General features: G+C 42.3%; 1 protein-coding gene across 4 annotated transcripts in view; it reads right to left on the minus strand.

Annotated features, from left to right (window-relative positions):
* The window catches only part of SPAG9 (sperm associated antigen 9), an 81958-nt gene that overhangs the window by 58762 nt on the left and 1804 nt on the right, over window positions 1–21392 (minus strand). For all 4 annotated transcript variants that reach the window (XM_083598081.1, XM_083598083.1, XM_083598082.1 and 1 more), the window contains exons 2-3: window positions 11525–11645; window positions 1472–1542 (exon numbers count right to left, since the gene is read on the minus strand). In XM_083598081.1, coding sequence (XP_083454207.1) covers window positions 1472–1542; window positions 11525–11645 — 192 coding nt within the window. The remainder of the gene's footprint in view (window positions 1–1471; window positions 1543–11524; window positions 11646–21392) is intronic.

Raw genomic sequence — 21392 nt, forward strand, 5'->3', positions numbered from 1 at the left:
ATGACATGCTCAAATTGTCTTGTCCTAGTGAGAAACCTGGTCACTGAACCAGCTGAAGCTTCCAAGCTGAGAGGTTGAGGAGAATTAACAAGGACACATTTCCCCTGTCCCTCACCCGACACAGATCATATAGGGCAATCAAAGCAGTTTCTGTGACAAAAACCAGGCCTAAACCCCCGATTGAAATGGATCTAGAAAATCAGGTTTCCTCAAAGAGCTCCTGGATCTGATTTTTCAAGTTTTCCGAATACTGACACTGTTATGAAGTTCTTCAAATGCTGCCTTTTCTATTTTTCTTCTTCCCTCACAGGTAATAGCTACTCTAAGCAGCTAAAAATTGTATCTGCTACAATAGCACAAATTGGAAATGGAGCTGCAAATTACAACATGCTGACTATGCCAAGAAAAATACATGGCTGCCCCTACAGAACCACATGGGCAGCCATTTTATTAGAGGGACTTGCTGCAGGGCGGGGAGATGGACCAGCCACCTCAGAATTCCTCATCCTCCAATTTGCCAATAAGTGACATCTGTTACTGAGCAAGAGGTGTTGGAGCAAACACTGAGGCCTGGTGTAACTCCCACTTGTCTTTGTCTAGAAACGCCTCAAGCAAGTCAGAAGGCCTTATAATGAAACATGCCTTAGCCCACAAAATCATGCATATTTGCTAATGAATACTGGTCACAAAACTTAGTTTTTTCTGCTGGTTTCCATGCGACAGAAAAGGCCTTTTTTCTAATACAAGTTTACATCAACTTGACCATAATTACATTGCCCAAATTGTTCTTGCAAATAAGCAGTTCGATTTATCAATATTTTGAACAAAGAATATTTGTACTAAATTCAAAATGCGTAATATAATAGAAAAGCTGCAGGGGTAAAATAAAATAAAATAAAATAAAATAAAATAATAAAAAAATAAAAAATAAAAAATAAAAAAATAAAAAATAAGTAAGTTGTACTCCCCAAGGAGGGTCTTGGCATACCTCAAGAAATTTGACTGCTAATCATCAGGTCTTTCTCTTAAGTCACGTGAAACATAATGGGTGACATGAATAGCTAAGGTGACAGACAACCTTTTCAAGTAAAGAAAGAGTTGAAACAAACTACTCTAATAAGGTATGGAATTAATGTGACACCCTGGCTAGCTTCAGCTGTAAGAGGGATCTCTGGTTTCCCACTATGGTAATAAGCCTGCATCCCACCCCTGCCCCTCAATTCAGTCATCTCAGCAAACTTCAGGTTAGGATCATGCATGCTGCCAATATCACTCTGGCTCTGCCCTACAATTTAATATAAAGGATTTCAATGAACACACGGGAAACCTTCCAAAAGCTCACAGCAAAAGCTTTAGAGAGCCCTCGGCAAACACTGGTGCGGTAGAAGCTCCCTTGATGCCCTTCCCACCAAGTCGCTGAGGCACAGCTGCCCTCTCAAAGCACAGCTCCAAGGAGTATCTCATTACCTACCTCTGTATGTCTTGAATGAAGAGCATTGTATTCTTTCTTCAGTTCTGCTTCCCTCTCTTCCAGTCTGGTAACTGAAAAAGATAATTAATTCACTCAGAAACAGACATTGACAGCCACAGTAACAGAGTCTACAGACATCATCTCCGGTTTCCACAATTCAAAGCTATTCATACAGAAACCAACTCTGCTCTGTTTTTTAGAAAATTGTGCTTCTGCTTTTCTTCCTCTTCCAAATGCTTTCTCAAGAGAGCATTGAGCAGGTCAGGCTGCAGCCCAGGGCATTTGGAGGGAACACCAAACCTAGTCCCAGAGTCAGGGCCTAATCCAATCTCCACTGTTCTTGAAGAAGTTCAAGTTGCCCAACAAGAATCAAGGAACTGTGCTCACTAAAGCTCTCCAGTCAAGGGCCTGATTGACACTGAAGAAGCATCCTGCCCCTTCACCTTTAACAAGGAGGCTAGCTGTTCTTCAACAAGCGGACAGAGCTATACCAGACTATTCAACCACCAGGGTTCATGTAATGCTAAAAGTGCACTCCCAGTACTAAAAATTATTAAGGGAGCCAAGACGTACTATAAAGGCAATCAAATCAATAGGTTACCAAGAACATACCATTGTCAGCCCAAACATACTATCAAGAGAAGGTAAGACATTAAGAGAAACTGGGATGGAGTGAACAAGTTTGCCTGACACAACAGTACAGTGGTACCTCGGGTTACATACACTTCAGGTTACATATGCTTCAGGTTACAGACTCCACTAACCCAGAAATAGTACCTCGGGTTAAAGACTTTGCTTCAGGATGAGAACAGAAATTGTGCTCCGGTGGCACAGCGGCAGCGGGAGGCCCCATTAGCTAAAGTGGTGCTTCAGGTTAAGAACAGTTTCAGGTTAAGAACGGACCTCCAGAATGAATTAAGTACTTAACCCGAGGTACCACTGTACCCACCATCACCTAGTATTCCTAATTTTCAAGTGTTTCCCCACCAACTGGAGTCCTGTTTCACCAAATCAAATGAAATACCAATTTGGATTGCATATAACTGTTATGGCATATTTAGGGTTCTCGAATGGCTTGGCTCCCTAACAAATTGGCTCCCAAATGCCGCAAACCCGGAATTAAGTATTCCGGTTTGCGAATGTTTTTCGGAAGCCAAATGTCCGACACGGCTTCTGCTTGGGTGCAGGAAGCTCCTGCAGCCAATTGGAAGTCATGCCTTGGTTTTCGAACAGTTTTGGGAGTCAAACGGACTCCCAGAACGGATTAAGTTCGAGAACCAAGGTACCACTGTATTTAGATGTATTGTGCCTAGGCTCCTAGGTCCCTATGCAGGATTCAGGAAATAATTTACTAAACCCATCTCTATTATTATTGTTGTTGTTGTTGTTTAGTCGTTTAGTATTGTCCGACTCTTCGTGACCCCATGGACCAGAGCACGCCAGGCACTTCTGTCCTCCACTGCCTCCTGCAGTTTGATCAAACTCATGCTGGTAGCTTCAAGAACACCATCCAACCATCTCGTCCTCTGTCGTCCCCTTCTCCTTGTGCCCTCCATCTTTCCCAACATCAGGGTCTTTTCCAGGGAGTCTTCTCTTCTCATGAGGTGGCCAAAGTATTGGAGCCTCAGCTTCACGATCTGTCCTTCCAGTGAGCACTCAGGGCTGATTTCCTTAAGAATGGATACGTTTGATCTTCTTGCAGTCCATGGGACTCTCAAGAGTCTCCTCCAGCACCATAATTCAAAAGCATCAATTCTTCAGCGATCAGCCTTCTTTATGGTCCAGCTCTCACTTCCATACATCACTACTGGGAAAACCATAGCTTTTACTATACGGTTTTCCCAGTAGTGATGTATGGAAAACTGTATAGTATGGAAAATCTCTATTATAGCAACCATTACATATGAAGATGCCACGTGACACTTTTTTCTAGAAAGTGCTATTCATTCTTTTTTTAAATATACATATTAAGAACTCATAACAGATCTATAGTTTATATAGGACCTTAACACCACCCAGAGTACATTTACAGCTATTAATGCATGTCCATTTCAAGTCACTCTCCCCACTTGGCAGCTACAAAACACAAGAACCAAGCAGGCAGATCTTTCCCATTCATTTCATTTTAGTCCACAGCTGCAAAATGTAATCATTCCTATTTACTGAGCCATCCAACAACTATAGCTTCTGCTCCATCTAGTGGACTACTAATTTGCCAACATGTAGAGACACCTGCAGAGTAAAAGGTGTCAATAACTCGAGTATATAGTCAACAACAGATAACTCTGCCTTATAAGCAGGGCTGGTGTTCTTTAGATATCTATATAGTGTTAGTCAATTTACATCTAGTTGCATAACAGACACCAATTTTCTGAACATTAGGTGATATTTGTTGCCCACTCACATAAGCACAAGAATCGCCAGTGCTGTTCAAAATCAATACTTTGTCTTCCACAGGCCCAGTTCACACATCACATAAAACAAAACCATAGTTGTTGTTGTTGTTGTTGTTGTTGTTGTTGTTGTTGTTGTTGTTGTTGTTGTTTAAAATGGTTTATTGTGAACAAGTACCTCATGTTCAGCTCGCCATTTGTGCTTTCTTTGGACAGAAACAAAGCACAAGCCTCAGTTCAGACAACACGACAAGCCAGACCATGGCTTGCTTCATGGCAGTGTAGCAGCAAGAGGAATGCGAAAGGAGGCAAGAACCTGCAATTTCAGCAGTGTGCACCAGCAAACTACTTGTCCAACTTAAGCCAGTTTAGTGTGTCATGCAAACCAAACCATAGTCAAAATTGCAAAATCAACAGCAGTACCAGCTAACAACAGGTGAGGTCAGCATGAATAAATTAGGGGAGAAAATTCAAATACATGGACACAATCCCCGGAGTATTTTGCTTCATGATCCAATAGGTCTAGAGCAGAGGTCACTAACCAGTGGCCTCCCAGATTTTTTATTTTGTATTTCACATCTGTGGTGAAAAGCAGGCTACACAGGTTATTAAAAAATAATAATAAGTAAAAATTCCATCATGATCTTTGGCCATGCTGGCTGGAGGTGATGGGAGCTGGAATCCAACAACACCTAGAGAGTCACAGGTTTGGCTACCTGAGGTCTTGCGTATAACACTTCCTTGCTAATAAGATACCAGTAGCAATCAGAACATCTGCTGGTCCACTGAAAGCAGACACTGGGGAAGAAACAAAGCCCTGCTATTCTAAAGTCAAGTCAGAAACAGATGGGCAAGTCTAACTTAGCACCCTGCTAAATTGGCTCTGTTGCCAGGACAGATTCACCAGGTACTTCAGCCAGTTAAAGCTTTCCCTAAAATGAAACTGCTCAGAGGAACTAACAGAAGTGTGGAACAAAAATGAAACAACCTATTGCTTCCACTTTCTTCCACCTGTCTGAAGCAGAGGAACTGAGTCTTTTCACTGCTGCCTTCTAAAAAAAGATATCTGCACAAGTGAATGCAACAATGGACAGCACACAAAGTCTCTTTTTTTCATGTACTCATGCAGGTGACAACACACACTTATAAAATCCACTTAATCTAGTCCAATCCCTTCTCATCCAAACTAAGACAGGTATCCATAGCTAAAGCATCCCCCTTCTCAAAAGCCTTCCATGATCCCTAAAGTTTCCATATCCCCTAAATAGTGTTTTATTAGTGGATTAAAGTAACCACCTTCTAAATTAACCAGTTGTCCCATTCTTAGTCAGCAGGGTAAACAACCTTTCTTCCTCCTATGAGTCCTTAAAATATTTCACTATTGTCAGCAGGGTTCAAAATTAGCAGGGTACCAGGCACATTTTGCGCCTAAAGATTCTCCATTTGCGAGCACTTCAAGAAGTCTGGGTGTCTTTTTTTGCACATGGCTGACACTCAAGTATTACTGCAAAGTATGCGCTTTGAAGCCTCAAAGTTTATGTTAAGGATAGACAACATGTTAAGGAGTTTAGCAATAAAGAGCAGAGTGTTTTGAAAACCAAAGTATGGTACCAATATTTTTATTGTAAACACCAAATTAAACATCTATTAACAATTTCTGCCAAAAATGCGATATTAACAATATGTCACTTATGTGAATTGCATATTAATTCATGCTTATTAAAATAATAAGTAAGAAGTGTTGCCGGCCGACTCCCCCCTCCCCCCCACCAGTGGCAACTAGACATTCTGTTTTGGCATCCACAACCCAGATCCCAGAAGCCCTTTGGCTCCCAGCTTTTCTATCCCAGTTTCTAACACTGATTGCCAGCACATACAAACAGGCATGTATGCCTCTGTATAAGAGTACAGGAAAATAAGCTGCTGTTTGGGCAAAGGTAAGTTGCATATTTTTTGAATAATCCACTGGCCAAATCATCATCACCATCCACTGACTGTTTCAACTGCCATGACCTGAAAGCTGCAGGATATACAAGATCACCTTTGTTCTTGCCCAGGTACAGGACCTTGAGCAGCTGCTCTGACTCTGCCCACCCTGGTAATCCACCAGTACAACTCCACCTTAGCCAAAAAGTGATTTGTGGGTGGTTGCTTTCAGGCAATGCTATTTGAAAGCAATGTGGGAGAAAGATGCATTTCGTTTCATTTAGTAACGTTGCATCGTTTCTTTCTGAACACCCCATAAATCAGGAGATATTCAAATGTAACTGGAAAACTGGAATGTCATTCTCTGGAGGCCTTCAGAGAGAATCAAACAAAGGTAGCAAGAGAGTTAACTGAGAGCAGCAGCAGCAGCACACAGAAATCTCCTGGGAATGTTCAGGGTAATATGAAGTGTTTCAAAGCACTCATTGAGAGCAGAAACCCCTCATTTACATTATGATGCATTATTTATTGACGAAGCATCTTGCAAATCTGAGAGAGGGAGGGTAAACATTTTCTCAATAAATTATTTGGCATGGTCTCAACAGAGGTTCCCTGTGTTTAAATACAGCAATAAAATTTAAAAGTGAGAGATCCAAATAGATGAAGGTCATGTTTACATTCACAGGGCCATTTCCAATTTCAAGTGTTCATACTCACATTTGGGAAAACAGGGACAGAGTAGGTTTAATATGTTCCCCTAAAGAGTCCCAAATGACTTGGGACCCAACTGAAAATGTGCCTTCTCCAGCATTTTCCAGCCCCAAATTTGCAATCTGTGGACAAGGCACAGCTGATCAATAGAAGCACAACAAACAGGGAACTGAGGCAGGGCAGCACCCCAGCTACAGAACCCCCTTTCCAATGGAAATCAATCTGTCTCCCACTTTATATGCATTCAGGAAATGTGTCAAAAGACTTCTGTTTGTCCATGCTTTTGAACTGTAATTTTATTGAAAATTTTACATTGCTGGTAATAACTGTCTACATTACTTGAACAGTGTTGTTTATTTTTTTTAAATGTAATTTTATTGTTGTGATCAGCGTGTGAAACTCCCATTGTTCTAGGCACATTTTGCGACTGGGAATTTCATTAGCGCGAGCAATTTCTGAGCTCTGGGTGCGTTACTGCACCTAAGATTTCAGATTAAAACTGCCACTGCTAACACTGAGGATGTGGGAGGAGAAATTCCTGCCTGGTCGACTTCCAAGAAATCACTGCAGCGAAAGGAAAGCTGATAGGTTCTGCCTCTCAGCTGACCTTACAGAAAGGCAGCGTTTTGAGGGACCCTCATAAGAATATAAAGGAGGCAGGCAGGGGAAGCCTGGCTTTGTTTTTTGCAGTCTTCAGATGAGGACTAGACCATGTGAAAAATGAACATAATATTTTGGCTGCAGTTCATTCATTTTCAGCTGTGGTTTTTTGTTATAAAAAAGTGCACCTAGACATTCTATTGTGGTGTCCATAACCCAGGTTTAAGGTGCCATTTAGCTCCTAGCTTTCACATCTCCGTTTCTAATACTGGTTGTGAGCTGCCCTAGGCTCCCTTTGGGGGAGGGTAGACTATAAATTTGAAATAATAAATAACAAACAGATGTCGTTAAAGCACATAAGGTAAAGGACCCGTGACCATTAGGTCCAATCGTGGCCGACTCTGGGGTTGCAGCGCTCATCTTGCTTTAATGGCTGAGGGAGCTGGCGTACAGCTTCTGGGTCATGTGGCCAGCATGACTACTCTGCTTCTGGTAAAGCAGAGCAGCGCACGGAAACGCCGTTTACCTTCCTGCTGGAGCGGTACCTATTTATCTACTTGCACTTTGACGTGCTTTCAAACTGCCAGGTTGTCAGTTTCAAACTGCTAGATTAGCTCTGAGTAAAATCTCAAAGCAAATCCGATGACTTTCTTTAAGAAATAGTAGAGGTACGTAGGATTGACTAGTCAATCAGTTCAGCTCTGACACCATCAATCCACGCTGGGGTAGTGTGGAGGCAAACTCTGCTACTTCAATCCTCCAAACAGATATATATATACTGTCAAAGTTGATTATTGGATCAGGGAACTAAGCATCTGATTCCCAATACATAAACAGAAACCGCAAAGGTAGGAACCTAAATCAGCCAAAGCACATGTGTGAGCAGGCCTACTGGCACATAAAAATTACAGGTGTCATAAAAGGGCAAAACCTACACAGTTCCTAGAACTAATTCCACAACCACAACAGAACTTCTCTTAAAGCTATAGACCATGAGAACCAAAGTAGGCAAGTTTGACTAATGTGATTGCTTTCTCAAAGTATTAATTGTCTCTAAACCTAAACCAAATGGATTAACAGCATAACCAATGATGAAACTCCAGTTTTATTAATAAGGTACATCCATGCAATATTCCAAAGTAAATTTCATAGCTCAAAACTAACACTGCAAACAGGCATTTAAGATCAACCGGAACAGCTAGCTGCTATGGTATCAATGTGTTATTGAGGATATTCTGCATTGTTTGTGTCTTAGACAATTTGATAAACCCGAGGCCCTCCGTGGCATATAGGTCTTCATTTCCCCCTTGTGTTTACCATGTATTTGCTGTGAGATCTGAAATGCATCCAAATATTTAAGAACCTGCTGGGCAGCTGCAATGAACAGTGGACAACTTATTTACGATTTCATGACAAATATGTTTCTTTTTCCCTGTAGATGACCGTGAGAAACAGCTCTCAGCATTACAGTTTTCGGGCTATAGTTCAAAGCTCTCCAAATTTTGGAAATTCTTAAAGCATTAGTTCATCACCTTACTTATAACCTTGCAAAACAAGTAATGGAAGCCAAAAAGATATCCCAAGTGGCATTTTGAGGTAATCCAGTGCATAAATTCATAGCAAGAGTAGCTTTCAAAAAGCACAAGCCTTGGGCAATGTCTCAAAAAGAACTGTTGACTTCTCAGCATGAAGATGAAGCAGCAAGCAGCTTCACAATCTTGTGTTCCCTTTGCTATTACAGCATGACGACAAACTCTGTGGCAATCTTTAGAGAGGATTCTTCCTTATTGGTTAAAACAAGAATGAGACAAGATGCGAGAGGAGATTTAATTTTCTCTAATGGGATTGGGTGATCAAACCACTCAAGGTACATTGCAGCAGTTGGATTCATTATTAGTGCCAGTTATAGCTGGTTCTGAAATAAGGCAGCTGTACATCAGTGGTTACTTCCACGATCTGACTCCCTTCTGTGCCCAGTCTCATCAGAACCCCATCCATGCAACCACAACACAATCATGCTGGTGGAGGGAGAAAAAGGGGGCAGAGGTGGGTTGCAATGGGCAACTAAGGGTTAAAGGCTAGTTTTTCCACCCCCTTTATTCATTTTTAAAATCCATGTCAGGGACTGCACATTCTGGATTCATGTGACTGGGCCATTCTATTACAATGTTTTACACTTTACAGGCAACTTCCCATTCACTTGGGGGTTGCATTCCGGGTCACTGTTTTGGGGGCCTGCAGACTTATTTCAGCACCAACATTAACCACGGTTAGCACTAACCAGAGTTCCCTCTTATAGAAGATTTTTAAATGAGGTTTGAAGCTGATTACTGTATTTTTTGCTCCATAGGGTGCACCGGACCATAGGACGCACCTAGTTTTTAGGGGGGGGGGAAATAAAGAAGAAAAAAAATATTTTCCCCCCACCAGCCCCAAAGAGCAAAGAAGCCAAGGCAGCTAACGGGATCCATCCTGCTGGCTGTCTTGGCTTCCTCTTTAGCCGCGTGCAACCTCTCCAGGTGGGAGAGGCTGCGCGCGGCTTTGGCAGAAGCCAAGACAGCGAGCGGGATGGATCCAGCGAGCGGGATGGATCCCGCTAGCTGTCATGGATCCCGCTAGCTGTCATGGCTTCGTTTTTAGCCACGGGGCTGGGGCGGGGGAAGCCCGAGCTTCCCCTGACCCCAGCCCCCAGAACAGGTCCAGGAGCGGCGGCAAGGTTGCGCACAGCGTTGCCGCCGCTCCTGGAGCTTGCACGGCTGGGGGCGCACTCCGAAGCCCGGGGAGCGCAGCGGGATGTTGGCGTTGCGCTCCCCGGGCTTCAGGCTGCTATCCGCAAGCCTTTGGAGCGCGGGGGGAACTCCCACCGCACTCTGAAGGCTTGCGGATAGCTGCCTGAAGCCCCCGAGCGCAGCGCCAACTCCCGCTGCACAACCTTGTGGGCAATCTATGTGGGCAACCTTGCCTCCACTCCCGGAGCTTGCGGGGCTGGGGGCGGGGGAAGCCCAAGCTTCCCCCGTCCCCAGCCACCAGAACAGGTCCGGGAGCGGCGGCAAGGTTGCCCACAGCCTTGCATCCACTCCCAGAGCTTCCGGGGCTGCGGGCGGGGGAAGCCCGAGCTTCCCCCAACCCTAGCCCCCAGAACAGGTCGGGGAGCGACAGTCCCTTCTCCCTCCTGGGGAAAAGCCCGCAAGAGCCGCGCGAAGCTTGTGTGCGGCTCTTGGGGGCTTTTCCTGCCTGCCTCCCCCCTGCATTCGCTCCATAGGACGCACAGACTTTTCCCCTTAGTTTTTAAGAGGGAAAAAGTGCGTCCTAAGGAGCGAAAAATACAGTAGTAATCCTAGCAAACCCTGGTTAGCATTAAAACAGCAGCCATATTTAAAGCTGCCAGGAATTCACATGGAAAAACCAGGAGAAGGATGGGATACAATCTTATCATATGCTCCGTTGACCATAGATAAGGATGTTACATATGACTATCTCCCAGAATTAGTTTGAGGCTAATAAACCACTCCAGTGTCCTTAGAGAGCAATTATAACCTTGCCAATTGTGTATCAGCAAAATATTCGCTACTGGTTAAATTAAAAACAAAAACATACTTGAGCTGCATCCAAGGAACTATGAAACAAGTTCCATCAGCTGACAAGACTTCAGGCTTTAGCAATAGCCTCATCCCCCATCCCCTCTTGCCACAAGGTAAACTGCTTTGAAAGGGGTTTCAAAAGTAGTTTGTGATATGATAAAGTCAGCTATACAAATAATAAATCCTACAGGGCTAGCTAGCCCAAGGCCCTTCTATCAACTTAAGAAACTCTGAGCCATAGTTAACATCAAATGAACAAGATTCCTAGCCACTTTTGCATTCTAAGATCAGTAGAATCAAGGTTGCTTTGAAATTTCTGGACTTAGAATGACAGAATCATAGAATTGTAGAGTTGGAAGGGACCTCAAGATTCTGTGAACTGCCCTGAGACCTCCGGGTATAGGGCAGTAGATAAAATCAATCAATAAGAACAATAATAATCTAGTCCTGCACAATGCAAGAATCTTCTGCTCTAAACACAGCAGATTTGTGGGGCTGCAGGGGGAAAGGGGGATATCCCATTTGCACGAGTTGAAGTCTATTGTGCAAGTGGGCCTCTATAGTTGGATATCACCCATTGTTGTTCAGGTGAGAAAAGAAGCTGAAACTGTACTTCAAGAAAGTCTTAACAAAGTTAGTGAGAAGATGAGCTTGGACATCAGTCAACACAAAACAAAACTTAAATCACACATACGTACATGAAAAGGCAAACACTCCCGCTAGTGAATTATACTGGTGCAGTCATTTTATGCTCTTTTCTATTAGGAGATAAGAGTGAAAATATCATGCAAACCATGCAATGGTTATAATTAGTTATAATCCACTGATAAAGTCCCACTTACTTTGATCAGCATAGTTTTTTGCTTTCAGTTCAAGCTGCCGGGTTTGCGACTCTAAAGCTTCCACTCTTATCTGCAGATCCTTTTTTTCTTGTTCTTGAGAATCTTCAAATTCAATAAATTTCTTCAAAAAAGAAACAAAATATTCATGGGCATGTGCATTTTATGTGTTGCTTAAAATATTTTTAGGCCTCTTTGGGGGGGCAAATGCCCATCCAAAGCAGCTTACGTGAACAATGAAAGAAAAAATAATATATACATATATATATTAAAAACCTAAAATCTACCCCACACACCCCAGAAAGAACATAATTCAATCAGAACATCACACAACTAATTAACATTAAGCCTGGGAGGTCAAGTGGGGTAGAGGGGGAGATCTTTGGGCCTTTCTAAAAAGCCTAGGATGCAGAAGTTTAATGTAGGTCCATTGGAAAGAAAATACATAGACAGGGGGCCAACATAGGGAAGAAACTTTCCCTTGTGGTAACCAGCCTTCAGAATATAAGAAGCATCCTGCTTTCACAGTGGCCAACCAGATGCCTATGGGAAACCTGAAAGTACAACAGGATTCTTCTCACTTGTCATTCCCAGCAACTTGTATTTAGAGGCATTTAGTCTCTAACGCGGGCGGCACTGGGTTAAACCACAGAGCCTAGGGCTTGCCGATCGGAAGGCTGGCGGTTTGAATCCCTGCAATGGGGTGAGCTCCCGTTGCTCAGTCCCTGCTCCTGCCAACCTAGCAGTCTGAAAGCATGTCAAAGTGCAAGTAGATAAATAGATACCGCTCCGGTGGGAAGGTAAACGGCATTTCTGTGTGCTGCTCTGGTTTGCCAGAAGTGGCTTAGTCATGCTGGCCACATGACCCGGAAGCTGTACACCGGCTCCCTCGGCCAATAAAGCAAGATGAGTGGCGCAACCCCAGAGTCGGTCACGACTGGACCTAATGGTCAGGGGTTCCTTTACCTTTAGTCTCTAACAATGGAGGCAGAACTTAGCCATTATGCCAAGTAGCCACTGATAGCTTCAACCTAATGTAACGTCAATCTGTCTAGTTATATTTTAAAGCCATCTAAGTTAGTGGCCAGCAATGGCTCCTGTGGAAGCAAGATCCGTAGCTTAGCCTTCCACCGTGTGAGGAAGTACTTTGTTTGGTCTGCCCAAAATCTTCCAACATTCAGCATCTGTCCCCCCAAATTCAGGCTTCCTCAAACTCGGCCCTCCAGATGTTTTTGGCCTACAACTCCCATGATCCCCAGCTAACAGGACCAGTGGTCAAGGATGATGGGAATTGTAGTCTCAAAACATCTGAAGGCCGAGTTTAAGGAAGCCTGCCCAAGTTCTAGTATTATGAGAGAGAGGAAGGAAAACCTATCACTAGCCACTTTCTCCACACCATATATGATTGCATACATTTCTATCATGTTGCCTCTTTCTCACCTTCTCTCGAAAACTAAAAAGCCTCTAGAAGCTGTAACCTTTCCTCAAAGGGAAGTTTCTCCATCCCTTGATCAGTTCTGTTGCCCTTTCCTAAACCCTTTCCAGCTCTACAATAGCTTTTTTGAGGTAAGGCGGCCAGAATTATACACATTACTCCAAGTGCAGCTGCACCGTAGATTTGCATAATGGCATTATAACATTGCCAGTTTTATTTCCAATCCCTTTCCAAATGATTCCTAGCATGGCATTGACATTTTTCTCAGCCACTGCACTCTGGGCTGACATCTTCCTTGAGCTATCCTCAATGACCCCAAAGTCTTATTGTTTCCAGTTCAGACCCCAAGAGTCCGCGAAATTTAGTTTTTTTGTGGATCATTTTGCACTTGCTTATAGTAACTTGCATTTCCATTTTACTACCAGTTTACTCAGCCTGGAGAAATTCTTTTAGAGCTCTTCACAAACCTCAACAACTTTGGCCTGAACCCCCCAAAATGGAACTTTCCTCCCTAAAAAAAAGCTTAACAACTTTGAACCGAGCCCCCCCCCAAAAAAGGGTAGATCACTGTCATATTTTTTTTTCTGTGAGTAGTTTGCAGTCTCTTGGGAGTTGGACATCCCTGCTCTAGATCATTCAGGAACAAGTAAAAACGCACAAGTCCTTTATTGTTCTATGGGATTTACTATACCTTGCATGGGCACACATAGGGATGGCTACTAAGCTATTCAGGATGCCCTTTCTGTCTTACAATGTTTAAGATATTGTTCTATGATTGTGTTTCTAACCTGCTTATCATGTGACATACTGAGATTCAGGATACAGATAATCCAAAAAGGAGAAAGAAAGGCTTTCACATGTTACTCTACAATTGAGCAACTGAGACCATTTATTCAGCTATTTTAGAAGTATTTTCAGATTTGGTTCTACTTGTACTGTAGTTTTTATGCAAATACAATTTCTTCCGGCATTCAGGATGTCTCACCTGCTTTGAAAGTAATGTAATTTATTTCTTTTATATATTTATATACCGCCTTTCTGCCAAGGGAGTATGTAAATATATACATTTATACTGTATTTTATTGTGTGTCTGTGCGTGTGTGTGTGTGGTCTATGCACATCCTTGAAATGTGAAAACTTCCCTAATTATTTTGCTGTTTTTATAGGAGACAGTTGAATTGCTACCAGCCAGGCATTATATATGAAAGGGTCATTCAACATAATATTTAGATACAGTATTATTACAGTATTATTTAGATACAGTATTATTACAGTATTATTTAGAATTCTGTATCCATGAATCACCATATGAACAATTCATACAACATAGCTGTATACATAAGACACTAAGAAGTACTCTCAGCACATGTCTGCTTGACTCGTTTTGGGCTAGCAACTGAAGAATTATAAAGAACTATTTGCAAGGCAAACCAGGAAGGTAGTTCTACACTACTTAAAAGTCTTCATCAAAAGCTCTTATCACATCACCTACTTCCCTCTGACCCTGTCATTATCACACTCTATACCAATAAAAGCAATAGATCCTACACTTCCTTAGTGCTGCATAACTTCAGGTCACAATACAATTACCGTATTTTCCCCTCTATAACACGCAGATTTTTTCTCCTAAAAAGTAAGGGGAAATGTCTGTGCGTGTTATTGAGCGAATGTGTGGTCCCTGGAGCTGACAGGCGCGAGTGAAGTCAAAAATCAGGCAAATATCAAATCGTCCGTCCGGAGAAGGGAAGCCTTGAAAAGAGGAAGCTGCTGCTTTCCTGCATTCTGCCTCAGGGTCTTACTGCCCACCCGCTTCTGTTTCCTTACTGTGTTTGCTCAAACGGCACAAAGAGCAGAGAAAACCCCTCCCCTCCAGGCAAGCAGAGGGGAAAGCAGAGTGTCCTTCCTTCTAATTCCTCTCCGTGCGTCTAGGGACTCGCAGGCAACATGCAGGTGGGAGGGAGAGAGAGAGAGAGAGAGAGCTGGCTGGCTGGCTTGGGTGGGTGGTTGGGGGGAATTTTTGCCTTCCTTTCCTCCCTCTGGTAAAACCCCTCTCCTGCATTCTTAGCCAGCTGCTTCTCCGCACACCCCTCTCGGTGCTCCTTGTCCCTTCTATGTTTTTCCTTCCCTCCCCACTTAAAACGTGGTTCCAATCACGGATCCACATGGATCCTCAGGATCTTTGCATTGAGTCACCCCAAATTCACCATCAGATCACATAGCAATGATCTGATGCAAAAACAGGGCTGCAGTGGTGCAAAAACGTGGTTACAAAGCACGGATCCACATGGATCCTCAGGATCTTTGCATTGGGCTACCCCAAATTCACCATCAGATCACATAGCAATGATCTGATGCAAAAACAGGGCTGCAATGGTGCAAAAACGTGGTTACAAAGCACGGATCCACATGGATCCTCAGGATCTTTGCATTGGGTCACCCCAAATTCACCATCAGATCACATAGCAATGATCTGATGCAAAAACAGGGCTGCAATGGTGCAAAAACGTGGTCACAAAGCATGGATCCACATGGATCCTCAGGATCTTTGCATTGGGCTACCCCAAACTCACCGTCAAATCACATGTCTGTGGCCGCAACATGAAGCACAAAAATGATACAGCCACTGTTTCATTCAGAATTTTTTTTCCTTGTTTTCCTCCTCTAAAAACTATGTGCGTGTTATGGTCAGGTGCGTGTTATCGAGCGAAAAATACGGTACCTGAAACTACAAGTAAGAACTTGAAGGGACGCGGGTGGCGCTGTGGGTAAAACCTCAGTGCCTAGGACTTGCCGATCATCAGGTCGGCGGTTCGAATCCCCGCAGCGGGGTGCGCTCCCGTTGCTCGGTCCCAGCGCCTGCCAACCTAGCAGTTCGAAAGCACCCCTGGGTGCAAGTAGATAAAGAGGGACCACTTACTAGCGGGAAGGTAAACGGCGTTTCCGTGTGCTGCGCTGGCTCGCCAGATGCAGCTTGTCACGCTGGCCACGTGACCCGGAGGTGTCTGCGGACAGCGCTGGCTCCCGGCCTATAGAGTGGGATGAGCGCACAACCCTAGAGTCTGGCAAGACTGGCCCGTACGGGCAGGGGTACCTTTACCTTTACCTTTACAAGTAAGAACTACCACAAAAGGTACAAGCTGAAACTGAATGATGATTGGTAACCTGAAAAAAAGTTTTTATCTAGAAGTAAGCTGGACTGTTCTCCCTTAGCTATCCCTTACTCATTTTACATCGAGTCTTTAACACTGTGAGCCATTCTGGCATGGGCCTATCTTAATTCTTCATACATAATAGTTGTACAAAGGAATGCCATTGTTAAGGCATACAGTATTTACTTTTCTAAGAGCACTTCATTTTTGGTATTGCAGAGTAAACAACTCTCAGTTCAACTGTTCTTCTGAAATTAAGAAATTTAACAGAATAAATGAGCTCTTGCCTCCACCTCCTTTAAATACTATTTGTATTAACATACCACTCCATACAGTCAAGCTGGTAGCCATTCAAGTCTCTCTCCTACGAAAACAGCAGAACAGTTAGGAAAACTGTCATAATTCAAGGATGTACTAAACCAATAAGGCCCCCAAAACTTGTCAAAATATACACCAAATAACTATTCAGGCAAGATTGTGACAAAACCATCGCACAATTACTGTAGAAGACAACTGTGTGCAAAAGTGGTTTATGAGGGTTGTTCGCCAACAAACCACAGGCAGAGAAGGAGGACTTCACTTGCAATAGTTGTTCCGTGCAGGCCCACGCCACTCCATCCATAACATGCTTCTGATTTATATTTCCCTGCACCGATCAACATCTCAGAGTCTCTCCAAGCACAATGTTATAATGGCTCAATACAGTAGTACCTCAGGTTAAGTACTTAATTTGTTCCGGAGGTCCGTTCTTAACCTGATATACTTAAACTGAAGCACCACTTTAGCTAATGGGGCCTCCCGCTGCCGCCGGAGCATGATTTCTGTTCTCATCCTGAAGCAAAGTTCTTAACCTTAGGTACTATTTCTGTGTTAGTGGAGTCTATAACCTGAAGCATATGTAACCTGAAGCGTATGTAACCCGAGGTACCACTGTACTGAACTTGCTTAAAAATAAAGAGGCATGTTCTCTAGTTTGGGGCCTCAAATCAAGGATTTACATAAAGTCCCTGCACCCCTCCCTTTCTGAAAACAGGGGAACAAATCAGGAAGCCACAGTGAACCACAGCCTCCCATTACACTGGGACTGAGAAACTATGCTTAATCATGGAGCAAGCCAGGATATTAAGCCATGGTTTCAAAAGCTTCCTGGCTTGCTTTCCTACTCACCCAAAAGAGGAAGTGAAGGAGGTTCTTGTGGGTGCAGAAGGTGAATTTATATCTTGGCTTCTAAAGCCAAGATTCAATCCTCCAAATGCAAACATTGTCAATTGCCAGAAGTGGTAGAGGCTTGTCATTTCTTTGTAGACCGCCTTCTCTCACTCCCCCTTTCATATCAAGTTCAGTCCAAGAAGCAAGGAATGTCTGTGGGGGATCCTTCACAGATTGCACAAAATACGCAATTCTCGGGAGATTTAAAGAGAGGAAGGAGACGAGGAGAGAGGCTAACTCTACCACACACCCCATTCATCCCTTAAAAAAACCCAAATATTTGAAGATAAACAGGAGTGTCTAATACAGGACCATTGGAAGGAACAAATGGTCAGATGATTCATAAGCAATGCAAACCACCACTCAAAAAATAGCAAAGAAACCTGCAGGGCACAGGAAACACAGAAGGAAGAGCATCTAGATCTATTTTTTGTTTGTTTTGGAACATCTTAGATATAAAGATCCCTTTTCAACTGAAGTTATTTTTCAGAATGCTCATTTTGGAAAAACAACGTCATTCCTTAGCAGTCACATGCAAACCTCTGGCTGGTCATTTGATTCTTTCATTGCCTGAAACTTTCTAGTATACCAAGATTATACCTGACACTCTGAAAACTCTTATCAGTTATGAGAAATCACCACATGCGTTAAAGGAACACTGAACAAAAGCAAAGACCATCATGACTGATACTTTGGCATCACTATTTTAAAAAAAGGCACACATGTATTTCTATTTGCTCACACTTCACCACTACGTACAGACATAAAGCATTCAAAGGGGGGAAATTCAGATGCTTTAATTTATTATAATAATAATAATAATAATAATAATAATAATAATAATAATAATTTATTTATTTATTTATTTATTTATTTATACCCCGCCCATCTGGCTGGGTATAAAAATATTAAAATACTGTAATACATCAAACATTAAAAGCTTCCCTAAACAGGGCTGCCTTCAGATGTCTTCTAAAAGTCTTGGTAGTTGTTGTTCTCTTTGACATCTGGTGGGAGGGCGTTCCACAGGGTGGGTGCCACTACCGAGAAGGCCCTCTGCCTGGTTCCCTGTAACTTGGCTTCTCACAGTGAGGGAACCGCCAGAAGGCCCTTGGCGCTGAACGATGGAAGTGGAGACACTCCTTCAGGTATACTGAAGGATTAATTTGAATTCATTGCAGAAATAAAAACCCTACAGGAGTAAATGTGATGTTAAGTGATAGCAGCATTCAGAGTCATCAACAAGAACATACATGAACATATGAAGCTACTTCATACCAAGGCAGTTCTTTGGACTATCTAACCTGGGTCTGCTATTCCTGCACTCATCATGACCTGGACAGTGTTAGAAACTGAGATATGAAAACTAGGAGCTACAAATGGCACCTTAAACCTAGGTTCTGGGCACAACAACGGAATGTCTAGGCACACTTTTTTATAACAGGAATATAAAGCTGAAAATGAATGAACTGCAGCTAAAATATTACATTCATTTTTCACACCCTCCCTTCAGATGTCAAGGAAATAAACAACTATCTGACTTTTAGAAGACATTTGAAGGCAGTCCTGTTTAGGGAAGTTTTTAATGATTGATGTTTTAGTATGTTCTGATATATGTTGTGAGCCGCCCAGAGTGGCTGGGGAAACCCAGCCAGATGGATGGGGTATAAATAATAATAATTATGAATATTATTATTATTGAGTGTATTTTTAATGGTGGCAGTCAAGTAGCAGAATGCCCTTTCCCTAAAAGGGCTTTCTTTGCACCTATGCTCTGGTCTTTTTCAGCAGCAGGTAAGCATTATATTTTTATTTTCTCGGGATTTTAATATTAATAACATATTTAATGATCTATAGAGCTGGTAAGATATAGTTTATAATCTGAAACTTTAGATGCTGCTATGCATTTGTTTTCATTTCTGTTTCTGATTTATATCCTATATTTAAACACGTTATGATTGTGGTTTTAGAATTCTGTGTAATTTTTATCTCTTTAGCTCCCCAAAGAATGTTTCTGTCATTGGAAAGGATAAAAAATTATTCATTCATAACAGTTTTAAGCTCTCAAGCAGTCATTTTTTCCAGGCCTGCTATTCAACATCCATTTTACTTGAAAATGCCTGAAGTATATCTAGGAACCTTGCCACATGCAAAACATATACTTGGAGGAATCCAATGGGCAAGCAACAAATCACCAATATTTTACAGCAAAATATTTAACTACTGTAACTAATTTAACTAAGTCTCACAAGTTGCACAATTTTACTCCGAGAAGCCAATCCTGGGCATTTGTTTATGACATCTACAAGTATATTAACTTTCTACATTAGGACCACATTTTAAAATTTTGGCTTAACATAACTGGAAAACACAAGTTCGTTTTTTCATTTGCACCTGCAGTACAGTCAGCCAAGCATGTGCAAACAAGGTATAAATAGATTTTGCTGCTTTCCAAGCCACATGAACAAGCATTGCATGGATCTACAGTAACCCATTCACTTTACGGAGAGCAATACATAATGGCTTAACAACTAACTTCTACATGATTACTAAATGGTACATACTTAAGACAAAAGTAACAAAATAGTGAAAACACTACAGCAACAGCATCTATGCATAGGTGCTGGTGCTACTTTGCCTCCTGGTGTACATTTGGAAGTTTGACACACTAGCAGTGATGAGTAAAATCTAAGTGAGAGGATCCTTACTTAAAGCTTGTCAATAAGTAATATGCAACCAATAGCTGTCACTGAAATTTCTATTTAAATCACAATTTATGCTCCACACAGCATCTTTATGAAGCTGGTTTGCCACACACAAAAATATATCAGGCAGGGCCAGGAACTTTATTCCCATCTCCTAATCCTAAAGGACTGACCACTTAGTAATAAAGATGTTACTTGCTAATTAAAAGGTAAAACCTGAGGTGTACATATACTATGTACAAAAATCATACTAAAAATGTGTGTAGCTTACCTACCTTGATCCAGTTACATTGTAGCATATTATTGATTTCCATGGCATTCAATTTATTTTTCAGTTCAAAGCCACACACTGCACTAGAAAAATATTTCTTGTCCCTAGGCACCAGTATTAAAGAGAATAACCAGGTGCTTGGTACACAATGCAGAGATTTTTTTTTCTAAATTGAAAGTAACACCAATGATACCCAAGATTACTACTGCTTGCAACAGTATAAACTGTTACAATAAGTAAACAAAGCACATGCGAACAGCATATCAGCTGTGCAGGGTCACAGTCCAGCTCATATTTTAAACTAAGTGTTGTAGGGATTGAACCTGGCACTTATCACCTGCCAGCAACCACTATGCCAGGCTGCTGTAGGGGAGAGAGGAGAAAAGATGGAAGGCCAACTATCTGTCCTGCTAAGAAGCCAGGCTCTTCCCTCCATCAATTTCTACCTAGCAACAGTATTTACATCAGGTAAATAGGATGCAGAGGATGAAAGAGAAAGGATGCTGGACTACTCCACTGGCCCAGCTGCGAGACCTGCACTTTAAGTGCTTCCTCTCCTTGAACTTTTCCATTCCTGTAGGTCATTAGATCTTTTATGTCAGATCTTGAACCTGACTTTGTTTATTTCCTCCTCCCTCCCGGTTTTCCTTTTGTGTTGTGTCTTATTAGACTGTGCATTTGAGGCCAGGGACAGTATTTTTCATGATATGCAAAGCTATTCTGGGAGCCTTTTTTGGCTGGAGAGTAGGAGGGGGAAAAATACTTTAATAAATAAACCCCATGCATTCAAAGCATCAAAGGGCCAACCTGCACGTGATGCTCAGTTGTGTGATTCTTCCCCTTGAAGTTTGATTTTGGTTTTGTTGTTGTTTTAATGAAAAGCATCCTTGAATATTGTGAACAGAAGAGATGTGTGAGGTGGTCTGCTTGACCATTTCACTTCTTGCTCTATGTCCAGTCAAAATCTGCCTTCCTAGCTGCTTTCCCAACACAGAGGAAATATACCAAGCATGGACTATATTGCTTTTATCACTGATCACACTATGCTTCTTCTCAGCTTTTCTAGAAATTGGGTAGATATCACTGTACACGCTCTTCAAAA

The sequence above is a fragment of the Podarcis filfolensis genome (genome assembly GCF_964270895.1).
Source record: "Podarcis filfolensis genome assembly, chromosome: 2".
Classification (NCBI taxonomy): domain Eukaryota; kingdom Metazoa; phylum Chordata; class Lepidosauria; order Squamata; family Lacertidae; genus Podarcis; species Podarcis filfolensis.